The sequence below is a fragment of the Phacochoerus africanus genome, chromosome 1, assembly GCF_016906955.1.
Source record: "Phacochoerus africanus isolate WHEZ1 chromosome 1, ROS_Pafr_v1, whole genome shotgun sequence".
Taxonomy (NCBI): domain Eukaryota; kingdom Metazoa; phylum Chordata; class Mammalia; order Artiodactyla; family Suidae; genus Phacochoerus; species Phacochoerus africanus.
In genome coordinates this window covers 217,157,175-217,174,854 of record NC_062544.1, presented here as the reverse complement: position 1 = coordinate 217,174,854, position 17,680 = coordinate 217,157,175, and the positions used below count along the sequence as shown (strand labels likewise).

Genomic DNA, 17,680 nt, shown 5'->3' with positions numbered 1-17,680 from the left:
TGTTGTTGTTGTTGCTATTTCTTGGGCCGCTCCCATGGCATATGGAGGTTCCCAGGCTAGGGGTCAAATCGGAGCTGTAGCCACTGGCCTACGCCAGAGCCACAGCAATGCGGGATCCGAGCCGCGTCTGCAACCTACACCACAGCTCACGGCAACGCCGGATCGTTAACCCACTGAGCAAGGGCAGGGACCGAACCCGCAACCTCATGGTTCCTAGTCAGATTCGTTAACCACTGCGCCACAACGGGAACTCCTCTAGATACTTTTTGATTTCTTCTTTGGTTTATTCAGTGAGCCATTGGCTGTTTAGTGGCATATTGTTTAGCTTCCACGTGTTTCTGGTTTTTTTTTTTTTTTTGCAGTTTTTTTCTTGTGGTTGATTTCTAATCTCATAGCATTATGGTCAGAAAACATTATTGACATGATTTCAATTTTCTTAAATTTACTGAGGCTTGATTTGTTGCCTAGGATGTGGTCTATCCTGAAGAATGTTCCATGTGCACTTGAGAAGAAAGTGTATTCTGTTGCCTTCAGATGAAATGTTATATAAATATCAATTAAGTCTGTCTAGTCTAATGTGTCATATAAGACATGTGTTCTTTTTTCTTTTTCCTTTATTTTTATGGCCGTGCCCATGGCATATGAAGGTTCCCAGGCTAGGGGTCAAATTAGAGCCATAGCTGCCAGCCTGTGCCACAGCCACAGCAGTGCAGGATCTGAGCTGTGTCTGTGACCCACACCACAGCCAATGTCAACACCAGATCCCCAACCCACTGAGCAAGCCCAGGGATCGAACCCACATCCTCATGGATGCTAGTCAGATTCGTTAACTGCTGAGCCACAATGGGAGCTCCATGTGTTTCTTCATTGATATTTCTGTCTGGATGATCTGTTCATTGCTGAAAGTGGGGTGTTAAAGTTCCCCACTATTATTGTATTATTGTCAATTTCTCCTTTTGAGGCTGTTAGCAGTTGCCTTATATGTTGAGGTTCTCCTATGTTGGGTGCATATATATTTGCAATTGTTACATCTTCATCTTAGATTGATCCCTTGATCATTAGATAGTGTCCTTCTTTGTCTTTTGTAACTTTTTTTTTTTTAAAGCCTATTTTGTCTGAAGGAGTATTGCTCCTTCAGCTTTCTTTTGATTTCCATTTGCATGCAATACCTTCTTCCATCCCCTCACTTTCAGTCTCTATGTGTCCCCTCACTTTTCAGTCTGTATGTGTCCACAGTGGGTCTCTTGTAGACAGCATATATACTGGTCTTATTTGTGTATCCATTCAGCTACTCTGTGTTTTTGGATTGCAGCATTTAATCCATTTACATTCAAGGTAATTATCAGTATGTATGTACTTATTGCAGTTTTGTTGTTCTGTCTTCTAATGAGGGTAGATATCAGTGATGTGTTGGTTTTTTCTCCCCCCAATCTTGGATATGCTTAAACATCCCAGAAAGGCAGGGGAGGGGAGAGAGTTAAAGAAAGATAAAGACAGCATGGGGGAGGTAAAGAGGAAGGAAATGTAGAAGAGACAGGGCTGGGAGGATTTTTTGAAATGAAATACTGATCAATATGAACTCCCTTATCTACCTCCATTACAGAATAAGTAAATCTTTTTATATTTTTGTATGAGTTGAATTTTTGGTTTGAGACTCAAATGGAAGAGAAGGGAATGGCAATATATGTTACATCTGGGGTGCTTCCTAGCATTTTCAAACTAAAGTGTAATGCCTAGCCATATTTAGGATTAAGTCATTACCTGGAGTAGTGATTTTCAAGCTCTTGAAGATTATTGAGGATCCTAAAAACGTTTTATTTGTGTGGCTTATAACTGTTTGTTATTATCCATATTAGAAATTAAAACTGAAAAAATTTAAATCACAAGAATATATAAGCTATTAGAGTGATGACATCACACATCGTGAAGCTTCTGGAAAACCCTATGAATGAATGAGAATAGAAAAAGCAAATAACAGGTTAATATTTCTATTAAAAGAGTTTTGTCCTCCTAGTCTTCCTGAAAGGGTCTTGGGAAGCCCCATGAGTTGTGAACCACACTTTGAGAACCACTGATCTAGAGAACTAATACTTTGTTAGGTACTATACAGATGTCCACTTCTGATCTGTTTTCTGTATTCTCTAGCATCCAGTTGTTGCATACTGAACCTCTTTTTTTTTTCTCTTCCATCATTCATTGTCTTTTTATTCTTTCTATAAGATTTCTATAATTTGTCTTCTGCTCTAGGTCTTTGAATGCTTCTTTAATTTTTAAAAAATATAAGCAGCATCCTTTTGTTTGTTTCTTGGATATAATTTTTTCTTGTATCTCTTTGAGTACAATATTAATAAAAGAATATTAATTATTTTTTCTTCTCCTCCCTGCAGAGTCTCAATTTTTTCCAAGTTTTTTTTTTTTTTTTTTTTTAATGGTTCTCGTCCTCTGCCTTTTTTGTTAGAGGTTTGTCTCAAATGTCTGATGGTATTTGGCTGTTTGCCTATATTTAAGAATTCCCTTGTGGGGCAGCTCATTAAGGATCTGGCATTGTCACTGCAGCAGCTTGGATTGCTGCTGTGGTGCAGGTTTGATCCCTGGCCCGGGAATTTCTATATGCTGCAGACGCAGGCAAAAAAAAAGCGGGGGGGTACTGAAAACTGAAGTTCATATCTGGGCAGAGCCTGCTAACTGTGAGCCTTTCTGTAAAGCACTCGGAGTCACTAGAATGACTGTAGAATGATCAGACAAATCCATAATTTGTATATCTGACAAGTATCATTTTAATACCTACAATGATGTGATCCTACTAGAAAGAAGGATATGAAACCATCTCGGGATTCTACTAAATCCAAAAAATGATTTATTAACACAGTGACGAATTCTAAGAATCCAAAAGACTGGCCTTAAGTATCCATAGGGGGAGTTCCTGTCGTGGCGCAGTGGTTAACGAATCCGATTAGGAACCATGAGGTTGTGGGTTCGGTCCCTGCTCTTGCTCAGTGGGTTAATGATCCGGTGTTGCCGTGAGCTGTGGTGTAGGTTGCAGATGCAGCTCGGATCCCGCGTTGCTGTGGCTCTGGCGTAGGCCAGTGGCTACAGCTCCGATTTGACCCCTAGCCTGGGAACCTCCATATGCCATGGGAGTGGCCCAAGAAATAGCAAAAAGACAAAAAAAAAAAAAAAAGAAAGTATCCATAGGGGTAGATGGGAAACATTTAGATATCCAAGGAAAGTCAAAGAATGTAAAACCAGTGAAGTCATGAAAGAAGTAAGCTACAATCTTTTGGGGCATGCAGACTTCTAGGAATAAAGGGACATTTAGGATTTAAACCCAAGGACTGGATTTTAGAGTTCCAAACATATTGACTACAGAAAGGGACTTAGCTTGGCAGTCAGAATCATGAGAAATATCACCAGAGTGTCTTGTAGCTTCAGGTCTTATGCCCCATTGAATTAAGCAAATTTAGCCAGCTGAGAAGGTAATGCTCCTCTGAGTGGGAAGGTGACATTCCTTCAAGCGAACAAATTTCTGTAATGTTATGGAATTTAGAATTTAGTGAAACAATGAAATAAATCAAATTTATAATAAAATAATAAAATCCTTTAATATTTCTAATGTTAAGAGATTTAGGCATACTAGATAAACGGGTTAATATGTGATTCCAATTTAAAGTATAGATTGTGTAATTTGGATTTGGGATTCAAAATTTGACCCCTTTACTAAATTTATTAATATTAAACATTTAAAAGAAGTCCTGTGGAGTTTATAAATTTTATTTATTTATGAGATTTTACTTGCAAAATATTTGCTGGGGGCTTTTTTGGGGAAGTCTTGTTATGAGACATTTGAAGAATTTGAAGTGAAAATGAAATGTGTTCATTACATTTATGAATGCAGCTTAAAATAGTTAAGGGGATTAATTACTAAAGTGCTAAAAGCCCCTTTAAAAGTAGGTACTGCATCTTGTTAAGTGTATAATTTTACCAAAATAGTTTTTTTTTTAATTTTTATTTTTTGTGAGTTTTAGAATTTATTCAAACTTAAGTTATAGGCTTAAGATAGGTTGTTATAGATATAAGTTGTTATATGTAAGCCTCATGGTAACCACAAAGCAAAAACCTATAGTTAAATACACAAAAGATAAAGAGGAAGGAATATAAGCATTCCACTAAAGAAAGTAATTAAACTACAAGGAAGAGCGCAAGAGAAGAAGAAACAGAGAGGTACCACCAAAAAAGCTCAAAACAATGAAGAAAAATTGTCAAGAAATGAATACCTGTTAATAATTACTTTAAATGTAAATAGACTAAATCTGCCAATCAAAAGACATAGGATAGCTGAATGGATAGAAAATAAGACCCATCTATATGCTACCTACAGGTGATTCACTTTCGATATAAGGGCATGCACATACTGAAAGTAAAGGGATGGAAAAAATATATGAAAATGGAAACCAGCATAAAACTGGGATAGCTATACTTATATTACATAAAATAGGTTTTAAAACAAAGACTATGGTAAGAGACAAACAGAGAGTTATATAATGATACATGGGTCAATCACAGAAGAGGAAAAAACATTTTTAGATATTTATGTACCCAATGTAGGAACATCTAAACATAGAAAGCAAATATGGACAGACCCAAATGGAGAAATAGACAGCAGCACAATAATAGTAGGGGACTTTGATATCCCACTTAACACCAATGGATAGATCATCCAGACAGAAAATCGATAAGGAAATATCAGCCTTATCCAATACATTAGACTAAATTATTTACCAGGTAGATACAGATATTCCATCCCCAAACAACAGAATACATTTTCAAGAGCAAATAGGACATCCTCCAGGATACATTATATGTTAGGTTACAAAGTAAATGTTAATAAATTTAAGATGATTGAAGTCTTAACAAGCATTTTTTTATGATAACAATAGTATGAAACTAGAAATCCACTACATGAAGAAAACTGGAAAATTCACACACATGTGGAGATTAAACAACATGCTGCAAAATAGATCAAAGAAGACATCAAAAGAGAGAGGAAGTGCCCATTGTGGCTCAGAGTGTTATGAACTTGACTCATATTCATGAGGACATGGGTTTGATACCTGGCCTTGCTCAGTGGATTAAGGATCCAACATTGCTCTGAGCTGTGGTGTAGGCCACAGATGTGGCTTGGATCCCGCATTGCTGTGGTTGAGGCATAGGCCAGCAGCTGCAGCTCTTGATTCAACCCATAGCCTGGGAACTTCCATATGCCACAGGTGTGGCCCTAAAAAAATATATACATACACACACACACACACACACACACACACACACACACACACATATACACATATATGTATATTTATATAAAAACTTTATATATATCTTGAGACAAAAGAAAATGGAAATACAACATAGAAAAATTTATGGGATGCAGCAAAAGCAGTTCTAAGAGTTTCATAGCAATAAATACCAAGAAACAAGAAAATTCTCAAATAAAAATCTAACTTACATCTCAAGGAACTAGAAAAAGAACAAAGCCCAAAGTTAATAAAAGGAAGGAAACAACAAAGATTAGAGCAGAAATAAATGAAATAGAGACTAAAAGACAATAGAAAAGATCAGTGAATTAAGGACTGGCTCTTTAAAGAAATAAAGTTGCTGTGGCTGTGGCATAGGCCAGCAGTGGTAGCTGCAATTGGACCCCTAGCCTGGGAACCTCCATATGCCCTAAATAAATAAATAAATAAATAAGGAATAAAGTTTGCAAGCTTTTAGCTTGATTCACCAAGAAAAAAAGAAGATTCAAGTAAAATCAGAAATGAAAGAGGAGCTTTTATAACTGATACCACAGAAATGCAAGGGATCATAGGAGACCATTATAAACAATTATATACCAACAGTTAAACTGGACAACCTAGAAGAAATGGATAGATTTCTAGAATCATAGAATTTACGATGACTGACTTATAAAGAAATAGAAAATCTGAACAGACAGATTACTAGTAAGGAGATTGAATGAACATTCAAAAACTTCCCAACCAACAGAGGTCCAGGACCAGATTGCTTCACTGCTGAATTCTGTCTCACATTCAAAGAATAATTAATACAAATCCTTCTCAAACTCTTCCAAAAACAGAAAAGGAGGGAACTCTTCCAAACCATTTTACAACCTGATAACAAACTAGACAAGCCACTGGAGAAGAAATTGATAGGCCAATGTCCCTGATGGACATAAATGTCAAAATCTTCAACAAATATTAGCAAATCAAATTCAACAGTACATTCAAAGGATAATACACTGTGATCAAGTGGGATTTTTTTCCCGGGAATCCAAGGCTGGTTCAACATCTGTGCATCAGTCTAATGCTGATAGACAAGATTAACCAAATGAAAGATAAAAATCATAAGATCATCTCAGTAGATGAAGAAAAAGCAGCTGACAAAATTCGGCATTCATTTAGGATAACTCTCAATAAGGCAGGAATAGAGGGAACATACTTCAACATAATGAAGTCCATACATGACAGGCCCACAGCTAACATCATACTTAATTGTGAAAAGCTGAAAGCTTTTCCCATAAGATTAGGAACAAGACAAAGATGCCCACTCTCTTCACTTTTTTCAACATAGTACTGGAAATCCTTCCCAGAGCAATTAGGCAAGAAAAAGAAAGGCATCCAAATTGGGAAGGAAGAAGTAAAACTGTCACTGTTAGAGATGACATGATATTATGTATCAAAACCCCTAAAGACTCCATCAGAAAACTATTAGGATAAATGACTTCAGTAATGTTACATAAAAATCTGTATTGTTTCTCTACACTTGTAACAAACTATCACAAAGAGAGATTAAGAAAACAATCCTGGGGGGCGTTCCCGTCGTGGCTCAGTGGATAACTAATCCGACTAGGAACCATGAGGTTTAGGGTTCGATCCCTGGCCTTGCTTAGTGGGTTAAGGATCCCGCGTTGCCACAGCTTTGGCATAGGCCGGCGGCTACATCTCTGATTGGACCCCTAGCCTGGGAACCTCCATATGCTGCAGAATCAGCCCAAGAAAATGGCAAAAAGACAAAAAAAAAGAAAGAAAAAAAAGAAAACAATCCTGTTTATAACTGCATCAAAAAGAATACCTAGGAATAAATTTAACCAAGGAGGTAAAAGAATCTGTATCTTAAAACTGTGAGGTATTAAGGAAAGAAATTGAAGAAGACACGGATAAATGGAAAGATATTCCTTGCTCATGGATTGCAAGAATTAATATTGTTAATATGTCTATACCACCCAAAGCAATCTACAGATTCAGTGCAATCCCTATCAAAATTCCAGTGGCATTTTCACAGAAATAGAACGAGCAATCCTAAAATTTGTATGGAATCACAAAAGGCCAGAATAGCCAAAGCAATTTTAGAAGAACCAAACTAGAGGCATCATGCTCCCTGCTTTCATACTCAGTACTAGAGTTTGGCATAAAAATAGACATGTAGATCAGGGAACAGAATAGAGACTAGGGAGTTTCCCTTGTGGTGGCTCAGCAGGTTAAGAATTTGATACAGTGCCTGTGACGGTGTGGGTTTGATCCCTGGGCTCAGTCAGTGGATTAAGGATCCAGTGTTGCCGTGAACCATAGTGTAGGTTGCAGATGTGGCTTGGATCCTGGGTTGCTGCGGCTATGGTGTAGGCTGGTAGCCACAGCTCTGATTTGACCCATAACCTGGGAACTTCCATATGCTGCAGATATGGCCCTAAAAAGCAAAAACAAACAAAAAACAACCTTGAGCAAACAAATGTCTTTCTAGGGTCAGACTCTTTTCTGTACTTTGACCATGGGTACTGTTAGTGTGTTTGTTCTGACTTCCTGGACTCTGGATCCTCATCTGTCCTAACTCCTAGGTATCCTATCCTACTTCTGCATTGATCTCCTGTCTGGACTTTTGACCTGAGTGAGTTGATACCTTACATTCCTTTCAAAGCTCCCTTTCATAGGTACGTTGTTCCTCCAGCCTCTGACCTTTAAGGGCTTCTTCAAGTCATAATTGACTTTCCTTCTTACTGGCTTTCTTCTCTGTAGGAAGTGAGCTTTCAGCTTCTGTGCTTTAAGTAAATCACCCACTCATCTATTTGCTTTCTATCTTCCAAAATTCTGATCGTTCGTCTCTCTTTTCCCATATTGTCTTTGAGGGGTTTATAGCTTTAAAAAAAATTATTCCTTTATGCTCAGTTTAATGGAGGTTCTTAAGAGAGCAGAGTTACTACTTGTCTTCAGGAGTTCATATTTGGTCTTTACTATAGTAGCTTCCCATTTCTAAACCCTTAGTCTCCTGGGATTTGTAGAAAATAGGAGCTTCTTAGAGAATTTTGAGCTTCTTAGACAATTTTTAAAAGTTACCTACCCAGCCTTTTCCTGGGACTGCCTAGCAGAACCCTGTTTGTTTTGTGGTTATGCAGTCAGACACAAATCAATGCGAATTAACTTTTATAAATAAAAATTAGAGAACTTTGGGGGATTAAATGTTAAGTGTAGGTTTAAGGTCAAGCTAACTTTGAGAAATTTCCTCTTGATGGAAAATAAAACTCCTAAGGTCAGATGAGCTTTTCTTCTTTGATTATGAAGAAGAGAGTATTTAGCAACTGGAAGTTAAAAGTTTTCCTGAGACCAAGAGGGAGGTTGTAGCATCTCTGAAACTCACAGCAATTGTTTTTTGTACAATTGTTTGGACACTTTCACTTTCAAAGATCTTTTTCTGGGAGGCGGGTAGAATTTAAATAATTCTTTCCATCTTTCATTGAGTTTATAACGTTTCCACTTGTTTGTTGCTACAGAAGTATAATCAGCTCCTTGAGGGTAGAGGATGTTTCTGACACGTCTCAGCATCTCCAGGTGCCGGAAGAATAGGGTTCACCATAAAGATAAGGTAGTATGCATGAGCTCTTTTCATTTTTATAACAATCTATGAGGGGGGAACTATCATTACTCTAATTTTATAAATGAGAAAACTGAGACCTGAGCTACACAGCTCCAGTGAGAAGTACAGCTGGAACTGACTCTACTTGGCTGATTAACCAAGTTAGCTAGATCCTACCCTTAGTAACCTGCAGCATTTGCCTTCAGTGCAGGTAAGGTGCTTTCTGGAGAGACAGATCTGGGAGTTCATGGAGCTTACAGAATAGATTGTGTGATAAATGTTGTTTGCTAATAAATGTTTGTTGAATTTGACCTACTATTCATTGTAGCATACCATCTGGAGCAAGATTGTAGAGAAGCCCTGTAGCTTAACCTGTTCTTAACTATTGGAAGCTACTGATGTCTGCCCCAAAGAAGGTTAATTTGACTTAGGTTAATTTGTAACATTGACTTAGGTTAATTTGTAACATTCTTCTTCCTTAGTTATCACCAATTGGAAGAAATCTAGTCCCAGAGAGTCAAATAATGACTTAGGAAGATTTATCATGGACTTCCCTGTGGTCACTGCTGGGGCTGTGGTCTCTGACCTGAAACCCTCTTTGCAATGTACAGGCATTTGGAATACCATCAAGGCCTATAAGCTAAAAATTTAAACAACCAGCCATCAGAAATTGCCTGGTGTCTCCAGGTGCTGTAGATCTCGTAGGTATTTCCAATTCTAATGGGAAGCGACTTATGATAAAGCTACATGGGTTAAAATGATGGTAGCTGTCAGGATGGCCCCTCCCCCTTCCTTTTGGGTTATTGTCAAGGAAACCTTGATCCAGCCACCCTGTCTAGCTCCTTTTCTATCTCATTCGTCCTTGTTGTATGCACCCCTATCCAGTTTCCAAAAACCCCAGAGAAACTTGGCTAGTTGCATCATATCATAAGTAGTCTGGTAATTGCTTGTGAATTGTAGATCTATTTAGGTAAGAAGCATAGAACTGGTACTTTTAAAATATCTTAAAAAGTGAAAAAGATATATGAGCATAAATAATAAAAAACAATAAATAATTGAGTTTGTATTATCCAGTACAACTGATGAAACTCTAGACCATACTCTCCAGACTGATTTCACACAAACTTTTGTTTTAGTTTCATAGTAATTTGAAAAGGGACATGCACAGTTAAGATAAAATTTGGCATTTCTCTTTTCTTCCTAGTCTATTAAGAACAGTGCTAGAATTCCCGTCGTGGCTCAGTGGTTAACGAATTTGACTAGGAACCATGAGGTTGCAGGTTCAATCCCTGCCCTCGCTCAGTGGGTTAAGGATCCAGTGTTGCCATGAACTGTGGTGTAGGTCGAAGAGGCGGCTCGGATCCCCTGTTGCTGTGGCTGTGGCCGGCAGCTGTAGCTCCGATTGGACCCCTGGCCTGGGGAACCTCCACATGCCTAAGGTGCAGCCCTAAAAAGCAATAAATAAGTAAATAAACAGCCACTAGTGACTTGTGGTTACTGTATTGGTCAGAACTGAGAATATGGTGATGACCCTCTGACAGACTAGTCTAGGCTATGTTGTAGCTACAAAGAATGCTAAAATCTTGGTGATTTATAAAAACAAAGATTTATTTCTTGCTTGTGATATGTAACTGTTTGGGATTGGCTGGGGATCCAGGTGGCTAAAGCAGCCACCATCTGACATGTTGCCAGTCATTACGGAGAGTCCTGTACCAGCACTTAAATTCTCTGGACCAGAGGCGGTGAACTTCTGCTTACACTGCACTGACCAGGGCTAGTCACACAGTCCCACCTGGCCAGGGAGCCAGGAATGTAGTCCTAATTGTGTGTATGGGAGCCGAGTCTCAGCAATGATTGCCATAGACATCAGCCTCCCTTTTGAAATACAGAGGGGTTCCCAGAGGGGTAAAGAAAGTTGTATTACTTGTGTTGTCTTGAAAAAAATGGACAGTTGAGTTTCTTTAGAAATCAGTTATCCTGCACCTCCGTGATACTCCTTAGCACAGATGTATTAAAAGCAGGTAAGATGTGGAAAGTTCAGTTCAAACATTTTGATGAAAAGGAGACTTCATATAAATAAAGTCAGAGCTGGCAACAATCAGCATGGAAATTCATGTAATGTGAATCTCTGCAATGTAAGGAATAATGTATTTTTTTCCATATTTGAGATGAAAACAAAATGAAAGAAGATGTGATTGTTATGTTCCAGAATATAAGGTACATTTTTCACTAGCAAGGACTAAAAAGTCCTTTTCTCTAAAAATAATTATCTCCTCATTAGGAGCATTTGTGGATTGTGGTTGCCTTTAAAAAAATGAAACAATTTATTGTTAAAAATATTGACAGTTTTTTTTTTTCTTCCCAGACTATGCTGTGGAATCATAGGATCGTCTGGTCCAGCATTTAATAGTACGTCTTGATTCTTTCTAGAATATCTACAATATAGTTTGAACACTCAGGACACGGGGCCCCCTCCGTTTAATATCTGATAACAGACTTCCTATGAAGCAGGAGCGATGGTCTCCTGAGAACCAAGGCTTCCATATCAAGATGTGGAAAGATAGTGCTTGGCTGCCAATAACAAATAGGCAGTTACAAATGCTAACCAAATGCTGGTAAGTAATATTAATGATGATGAAGATTTTGTCACATGCTGAAAGTGTCAGGTATTAGCATTATAAGGATGCTATAGATACTATGATACGTGAGAGAAATTTTGAAGTCAAGGTGAAAATTAGGCTACCTAGCATAAATGAGACCTGCCTAAGTAATCCTGTCTCAGAGTAAAACACAACCATATAAGCCATTATGCATCAGAGCATTTGCTTTTAGTTTCCGAGATCAAGGGGGTTTGTCTGCAGCTGGTAGTGTGGAAAGGAAGAGAAGGCTGCAAAGACTGAACAAACGGCATGCACTGTGGTATCTTTTATTTAAAAATTGTGAGCTAACTACAGTTGTAGTGTTCTCATTTACCATTCTGATGGCATAACAAACTAGAACATTAACAATTTCAAGAAGGCATCAAAACCTGTAAACAAACATACACACCACATATGCGCGCACATATACAACATAACACGCACAAAAAGATTATAGTCTAAACACAATTGAAAGTGGTGAGGAAAAGCTTTGACTGCTCTAAATCAAATTTAAAACACTTTATTATATTTAACTGTGGCAAATACTGTGGCTATTATGAAAAATATTGTAACTGTTTAAAAAGCAAAAGGAAAAATACTGGCAGTTTGAAACTAGCAGCAAAAAGCAGGTAAAAATAGAATGGAAAGTAACATAAGACTTAAGTAACACCAAAATTCTAATGTTGATACTGTGTAGAATTGCACTGAAGTCATTTAAAATTGGTTCTTAAGGAACTATTAAAAAGTCCCTTGAAATAGTAAACTGTTGCACTTTACAAACAGTGGAAAAGAAAAAAGTATTTGGAATGTTATACACACGCACACACACACGCAGAGGAAATGTATTAGGCATATCAGTTTATGGTCTTTGTTTATGACCTTCAAAAAGTTTCATAAAGGAAATTTTAAGTGCCAATGTAGTGAAAGTTAAAAATTCCTAAAGATGCAAGTCTGAGTGCATTTATCGGGTCTAAGAATATATTTCAGGGTTGGGGCAAGGCATGATTGATGTACGTTCAAGGAGAAAAAACCTCGTGGAACCCATAAGGTGGGTCAAGTTGTCTGGAATATGTTCAGAATGAAGGTATATTAAACCCAGACTGTCCTGAAGGAGATTCCAAAGGATGTGGACCTCTACAGCTCTTCAGTTGAAATCTCTCATAGTGGCCAATAAATAAAGACTAACTTTTCAGCAAACGGTTTTTCATACATTCAAACACAAAAATCTCTACCACACATGCAGAGCTGATATTCTAAAACAGCACAAATATGAATCCTGGTTTCAGAAAAAAAGCACATTAGCAAGGAATTTCTTTGTCATAGGTTCTTATAAAAATGTCTGAAGCTACTGGACATCTTAAGAGAGGGGCTAAGTTTAGATTCCCTACTAATTTTGGAAGAAAGGAGATTGTATTTGCCTAAGGAAGCCAGTCATCCATGAGCAGGGGAAGTGTCTTCGGACTCTGAGAAGTGTAATGTCCCTAGCCCTTAAACTCATGGCAAGTTCAGATCCAGAAAACTGGCAGGTAGAACAGGGCAGGGAAGTGAAAAGTTCGAATGTCTGCAGGATACTCTGGAATAAAATGTGCCTTGTAAGGGAAAATGGCTCGACTGCTTGCAGAATGAAGGGCTGCAGGGCTGGAGAAGACCCTGGTCTCTGGAGCAGGAGCGGGAGCTGGGAGAGACTCCCACCTCTAGGGACTCTCTGGGCAGAGCTGAGACCACAGGGCCTTATTTTTCACGAGTGCCTTCAGTTGGGGAATTTGACTTTGCCCAGATATATCTTCCTTTTGGTTACTTTTTCTCTAGTATCAACTGGTCAGGCAAGTTACTGGTGATTTCCCCAAATGAAATCTAGCTAGACTAGTATCTTAAGATGCCAGCTAATTCAAATTAATGCCCATCAGTAACGCTGCTGGGTATCAACCACTGTTGCTGAAGAGTCAACCCCCCAATGACCTAACTAAATAATCTATCAATCACACTAGGTGCTTTTACTACCTTGGATTTTTTTTTTTTTTCTTTTTGAGCTTTAGAGAAATAGTCTTTGTAATCTGACTTAGAAACTGCTTCTCTTTGCCTTTGGTTCACTCTTCCTCCTCTTCTTCTTCCCCTTCCCCTTCTCCTTCCTCCATGGTTTCCACAATGAGCTCTGCTGTGCAGGTGGCTTCTCCAAGACTGTTGACAGCCTTGCAGGTGTACTTGGCATCATCATCACCGCAGACATCGCTAATGATTAAAGAGCAGTTCCCATCCTCATCGTAGTCTATCTGGAAGTGGCGGGACTCCCTGATTGACTGGTCATCTTTGAACCAGACAACCTCAGGGTCTGGGTATCCTGCATCACAGGGAAGGAACACAAGTTGCAGAAACTGTTATTTAAGATTTCTTATCAGTTCATGCAAACTCATGAGCCATGTCTATTGATTAAGGGCGTAAAGGAAAAAAAATCATGATATTGGCTTTTGGCACCTGTTGTGATATTTACATTTGAATGTGGGCGTGTATTGTAAGTTCTGACATCTGAAACACTACATAAGGTACTGTACAGGCATCCCATTTCCCATCCGTGCAGGTCTTGTTCCACCTCCCACGGTAACACAGATACAGATTACTATGTGGAGCACCATCCCAACCCTAACCACATGCCCAAAGCTAAATACCTTTTGGATTCAAAGAAAATTTTTTATCCTGTACAAAAGTTGAACTTAAATTTAAATTAAAAAATGGGCACAAGGGCTCTTTTAGGGGTGATGGAGATGTTTTAAATTTGGATTGTGGTAATGACTGCACAATCCTGTAAATTTCTAAAAATAACTGTGTACTTAAAATGGGTGAATTTTATGGTATATAAATTCTAATTCAAAGGTGATAACAGATCTAAAAAAACATAAATTAGAGGAACTGAAAATACTAAGAAAATGAAAGCAATACTTGTCCTAGTCTGATCCAAAGACAGATCATCTCCCTGTAGACAACTGGAAACTGACTGCATTGATGAGCCTCATTTTATGCATTAGTCATGCTATTGCAAAGTTAAGCATTAAAAATATGTTTTATGCCTTTAAAAACATATAATAATTCTAACTGACTTGGTATAAAAAGCTTGGTTTTGTTTTTGGCTGTGCCTACAGCCAGGGATTGAACCCATTAGACCACCAGGGAACTCCATAACTGCTTTTAAATTTTGGAGTAGTTTTATCGGACAAAATTGTAGCCCAAACCAGAGTAAAAATTGCACATAAGAACTTAAGAATTCTGGAGTTCTCTTGTGGCACAGTGGGAGAAGGATCTGGCATTGTCAGTGCAGCAGCTTGGGTCGCTGCTGTGGTACAGTTCAGTCCCTAGATTGGGACCTTCCACTTGCCATGGGCATGGCCTAAAAGCAAACAAGCAAACAAACAGAAACAAAAGACAAACAAAAACAAAAACAAAAAAAACCCCAAAACTTAAGGATTCTAACATTCTTTTAAAGTAGAATTCTGTTTCTTATCTAAACAGCATCTCTATGCTTTACTTTCTGAGCAGTCCAGTTGAAGTAACACAAATACCAAGAAAATAATACCACAGAGAAAAGTAAGCCAAAGATGATAATTATTATAATATTTTCTAAAAACTAAAGGAAAACGTAAAGAACCTAAGAAGACCCAAAGGCAATAGTGATGGTGATAGCTACAAGTGGTGGCCCAGAACTCTCAGCAGAACCCCTAACCTGACCACATCCACGCTAGCAAAGGCAGCAATCCACTTTTTAAAAAATTTGAATGCAAAAAAAAAGAAAAACTATGGTAGATGAGGCATTTACAAGGCATCTTGATAATTAGTGATACAGGAGAAAAATTCCTACCTTAGGGTTACTTTACCCAAAAGACATTTATCCAGTCATAATGCTGGAGAATCTTACAAAGTGGGAGGTGTGGTTGTTGTGACTGCTGTCCTGTGCTGTGGTCTGCTGCCATGGGGCAGATGGTCCCAGCAAAATGGGAGACAGCCCTCCACTCTGGTTGGCACACGACAGTCACAAACTTGAAGCCAAGAGGCCTGTCTTATCTTGCCTTTGGTGTTTCTAGAATGTTGCAGTCTGTGGAAACTGAATACTGTGTGTCACCACCACCGCTAACTTCTCAGGTGCTATGCTAAGACCCCTTAGGGTCCCTTAAGCTCTAACAACTCACTATGGCTGCGTTATTTCTGGCAGGCAGAGAAGCATGGGGACGATGGCACAGGTGCCTGGATCCCAACTTCTCTCAGTTTGAAGTCACACTGTAGGTGCTCTCTGCTCTTAGCAATTGCACGACTTTTCTCTTGACTCCATGACATCTTTAAAAGACTTGAGAAGTTCCCCCTTTTCACATAAGTCATCTCACAGAGTCCCCAGTAGATACCACCTTACAGATGAGGGCCTGAAGAGTTAGGTCACTGCTCAAGGTCATATAGCCCACAGACAAAGTGGCAGAGTCTCTGCATCCTATGCTCTTTGTGCTAACCTTTGAGAGCCTCTTGTGGGCGCTTCACATGCTTCCCAGAAGCTCTCAAAGCTCATTTCATTCAGCACCTTCTATATCCAAATAGATCCATGATAAAGCACTTTTAACTTGGGTCTAGTGGCCAATGTAAGTAGGTGAAATATCAGACATGCCCTCAGTGAGTCACTGAATGGCACTAATCTTCAGCGGGTGGTGGTGGGGCAGTGGGTCACCTCCTCCTGACCCAGTTTTCCTCACAGTCACAGCCTGGCTGTTCCAGAACGGACATCTTGCTGAGGGCACACGGTAGGGGCCCACCAGCCAATCATACCCCTTTTGTAGTAAAGAGAGGAACAGCTACAACTTACCTTCAATCTTGCAGTCAAATCTAGCAGCGCTTCCCTCCACAACTTCTAAATCACGAATGGTCTTAGAAAAATAGGGTTTTACATGGGGCTTTTCCTCAGCGACGGCCTCAAGGAAAGCTTGGGAGACATCTTCTAGAAGACAGGGTACAGAACGTGGTCATTTCTTCATTCCTTGCTCTCTCCCCTTCCCTGGTTTAAAGACCAGCTTTAAAAAGTTGCTATAATTTAGCAAATAATAAAGCTTAGAGGGCTGAATCATATGCACACCTTTCTCTTGGGGACAGGCTGGCCTGCTGCCAAATGACTTTGGCAGAAGAGAGAACTGTGACCAAACTGGGGAAAGGTTTGGACTCCCCCCTCCTTTATGCTGACACATTGAAAAAGGAAACAATCTTTTAAAAGGATATTTGGCTGCATTTCATGCTGGTTCAGGACTCAGTTGAGGGTATCTAAGAAAGACAGAACCACATCAGCCCACCTGATCCTTGTACCCCCTCTGTCCTCCTCTGGCAGTAGCAGACCCTTCATCTGCTCCTTAGAAGGGAAGAGCCAGGTCCTAGAGGCATCTTCATTTGCCAGTAGTACTGTTCTCCACAGGGATACCGCCTTCACATTGTGCGGCTATGCACCAGGGTTTGGGATTGGTCCAGGAAAAAGCCATAACTTGGAAGGGCTCCTGACCCTCTCCATCCCCTTCAGGCTATTTCTGGGTCATCTGGGGAGTGGCAGGGGTGGTGAGGAGGGAGCAGGCCCATGTACAGCGGACACTGTCCCCAGCTACATCAGAGAAACTCAGAAAGCAGCCTTGCCAGTTACCCTGTCTTGTGCACAAAAGGGATCTAGACTCAGCTTCTCACCATTGGAGACCAGAAGCACCAGGCAGCGGGAAGTGTAGGGGTGTCTCTGGCAAGATGAGGCACCTCGAGATGAGAAAGGCCAGACTCTGCATGCGGGTGAAGCAGAAAGAGGCCGAGGCTTTCACTGGGGAAATGGATGGGGCAGCATCTCCAAAGATGTGGGCAAGTAACTAGCGCTTCTGATATCTAGGAGGGACCCTGCCGACCCCAGTCTACCCAGTTCAAATGACATGCTTCAGCATCATGAAGGATACCAAACAAATACAGCTATATGATGTTTGTTTACAAGAAAAACACAAAGTTTAAAAAAAAGGTTTTTTTTTAAAAAAAAGCACACTACTATATGTCATTTTTATTTTATGTTTGTCTATCGTTATAAAAGTGTTGCTTTTGTAATGAGAAAAAAGATTTTAATAAAGTCTTTGCTAATTCTTAACGTATAATATAGGAAC

The 17,680-nt window shown here is 39.3% G+C and overlaps 1 protein-coding gene and 1 long non-coding RNA gene across 5 annotated transcripts in view; one reads left to right on the top strand and one right to left on the bottom strand.

The window, feature by feature from the left end:
- The window catches only part of LOC125132844 (uncharacterized), a 31,791-nt gene that overhangs the window by 13,783 nt on the left and 328 nt on the right, over positions 1-17,680 (top strand). For all 3 annotated transcript variants that reach the window (XR_007136334.1, XR_007136335.1, XR_007136336.1), the window contains exons 2-3: positions 8,816-8,907; positions 11,264-11,513. This is a non-coding gene — a long non-coding RNA (uncharacterized LOC125132844). The remainder of the gene's footprint in view (positions 1-8,815; positions 8,908-11,263; positions 11,514-17,680) is intronic.
- The window catches only part of MYLK (myosin light chain kinase), a 190,026-nt gene continuing 184,154 nt past the window's right edge, over positions 11,809-17,680 (bottom strand). The window contains exons 30-31 of one of the 2 annotated variants that reach the window (XM_047790591.1): positions 16,372-16,503; positions 11,809-13,875 (exon numbers count right to left, since the gene is read on the bottom strand). In XM_047790591.1, the coding sequence (XP_047646547.1) occupies positions 13,625-13,875; positions 16,372-16,503 (383 nt within the window). In that variant the 3' untranslated portion in view covers positions 11,809-13,624. The remainder of the gene's footprint in view (positions 13,876-16,371; positions 16,504-17,680) is intronic. The other variant, XM_047790599.1, reaches the window with a different exon arrangement.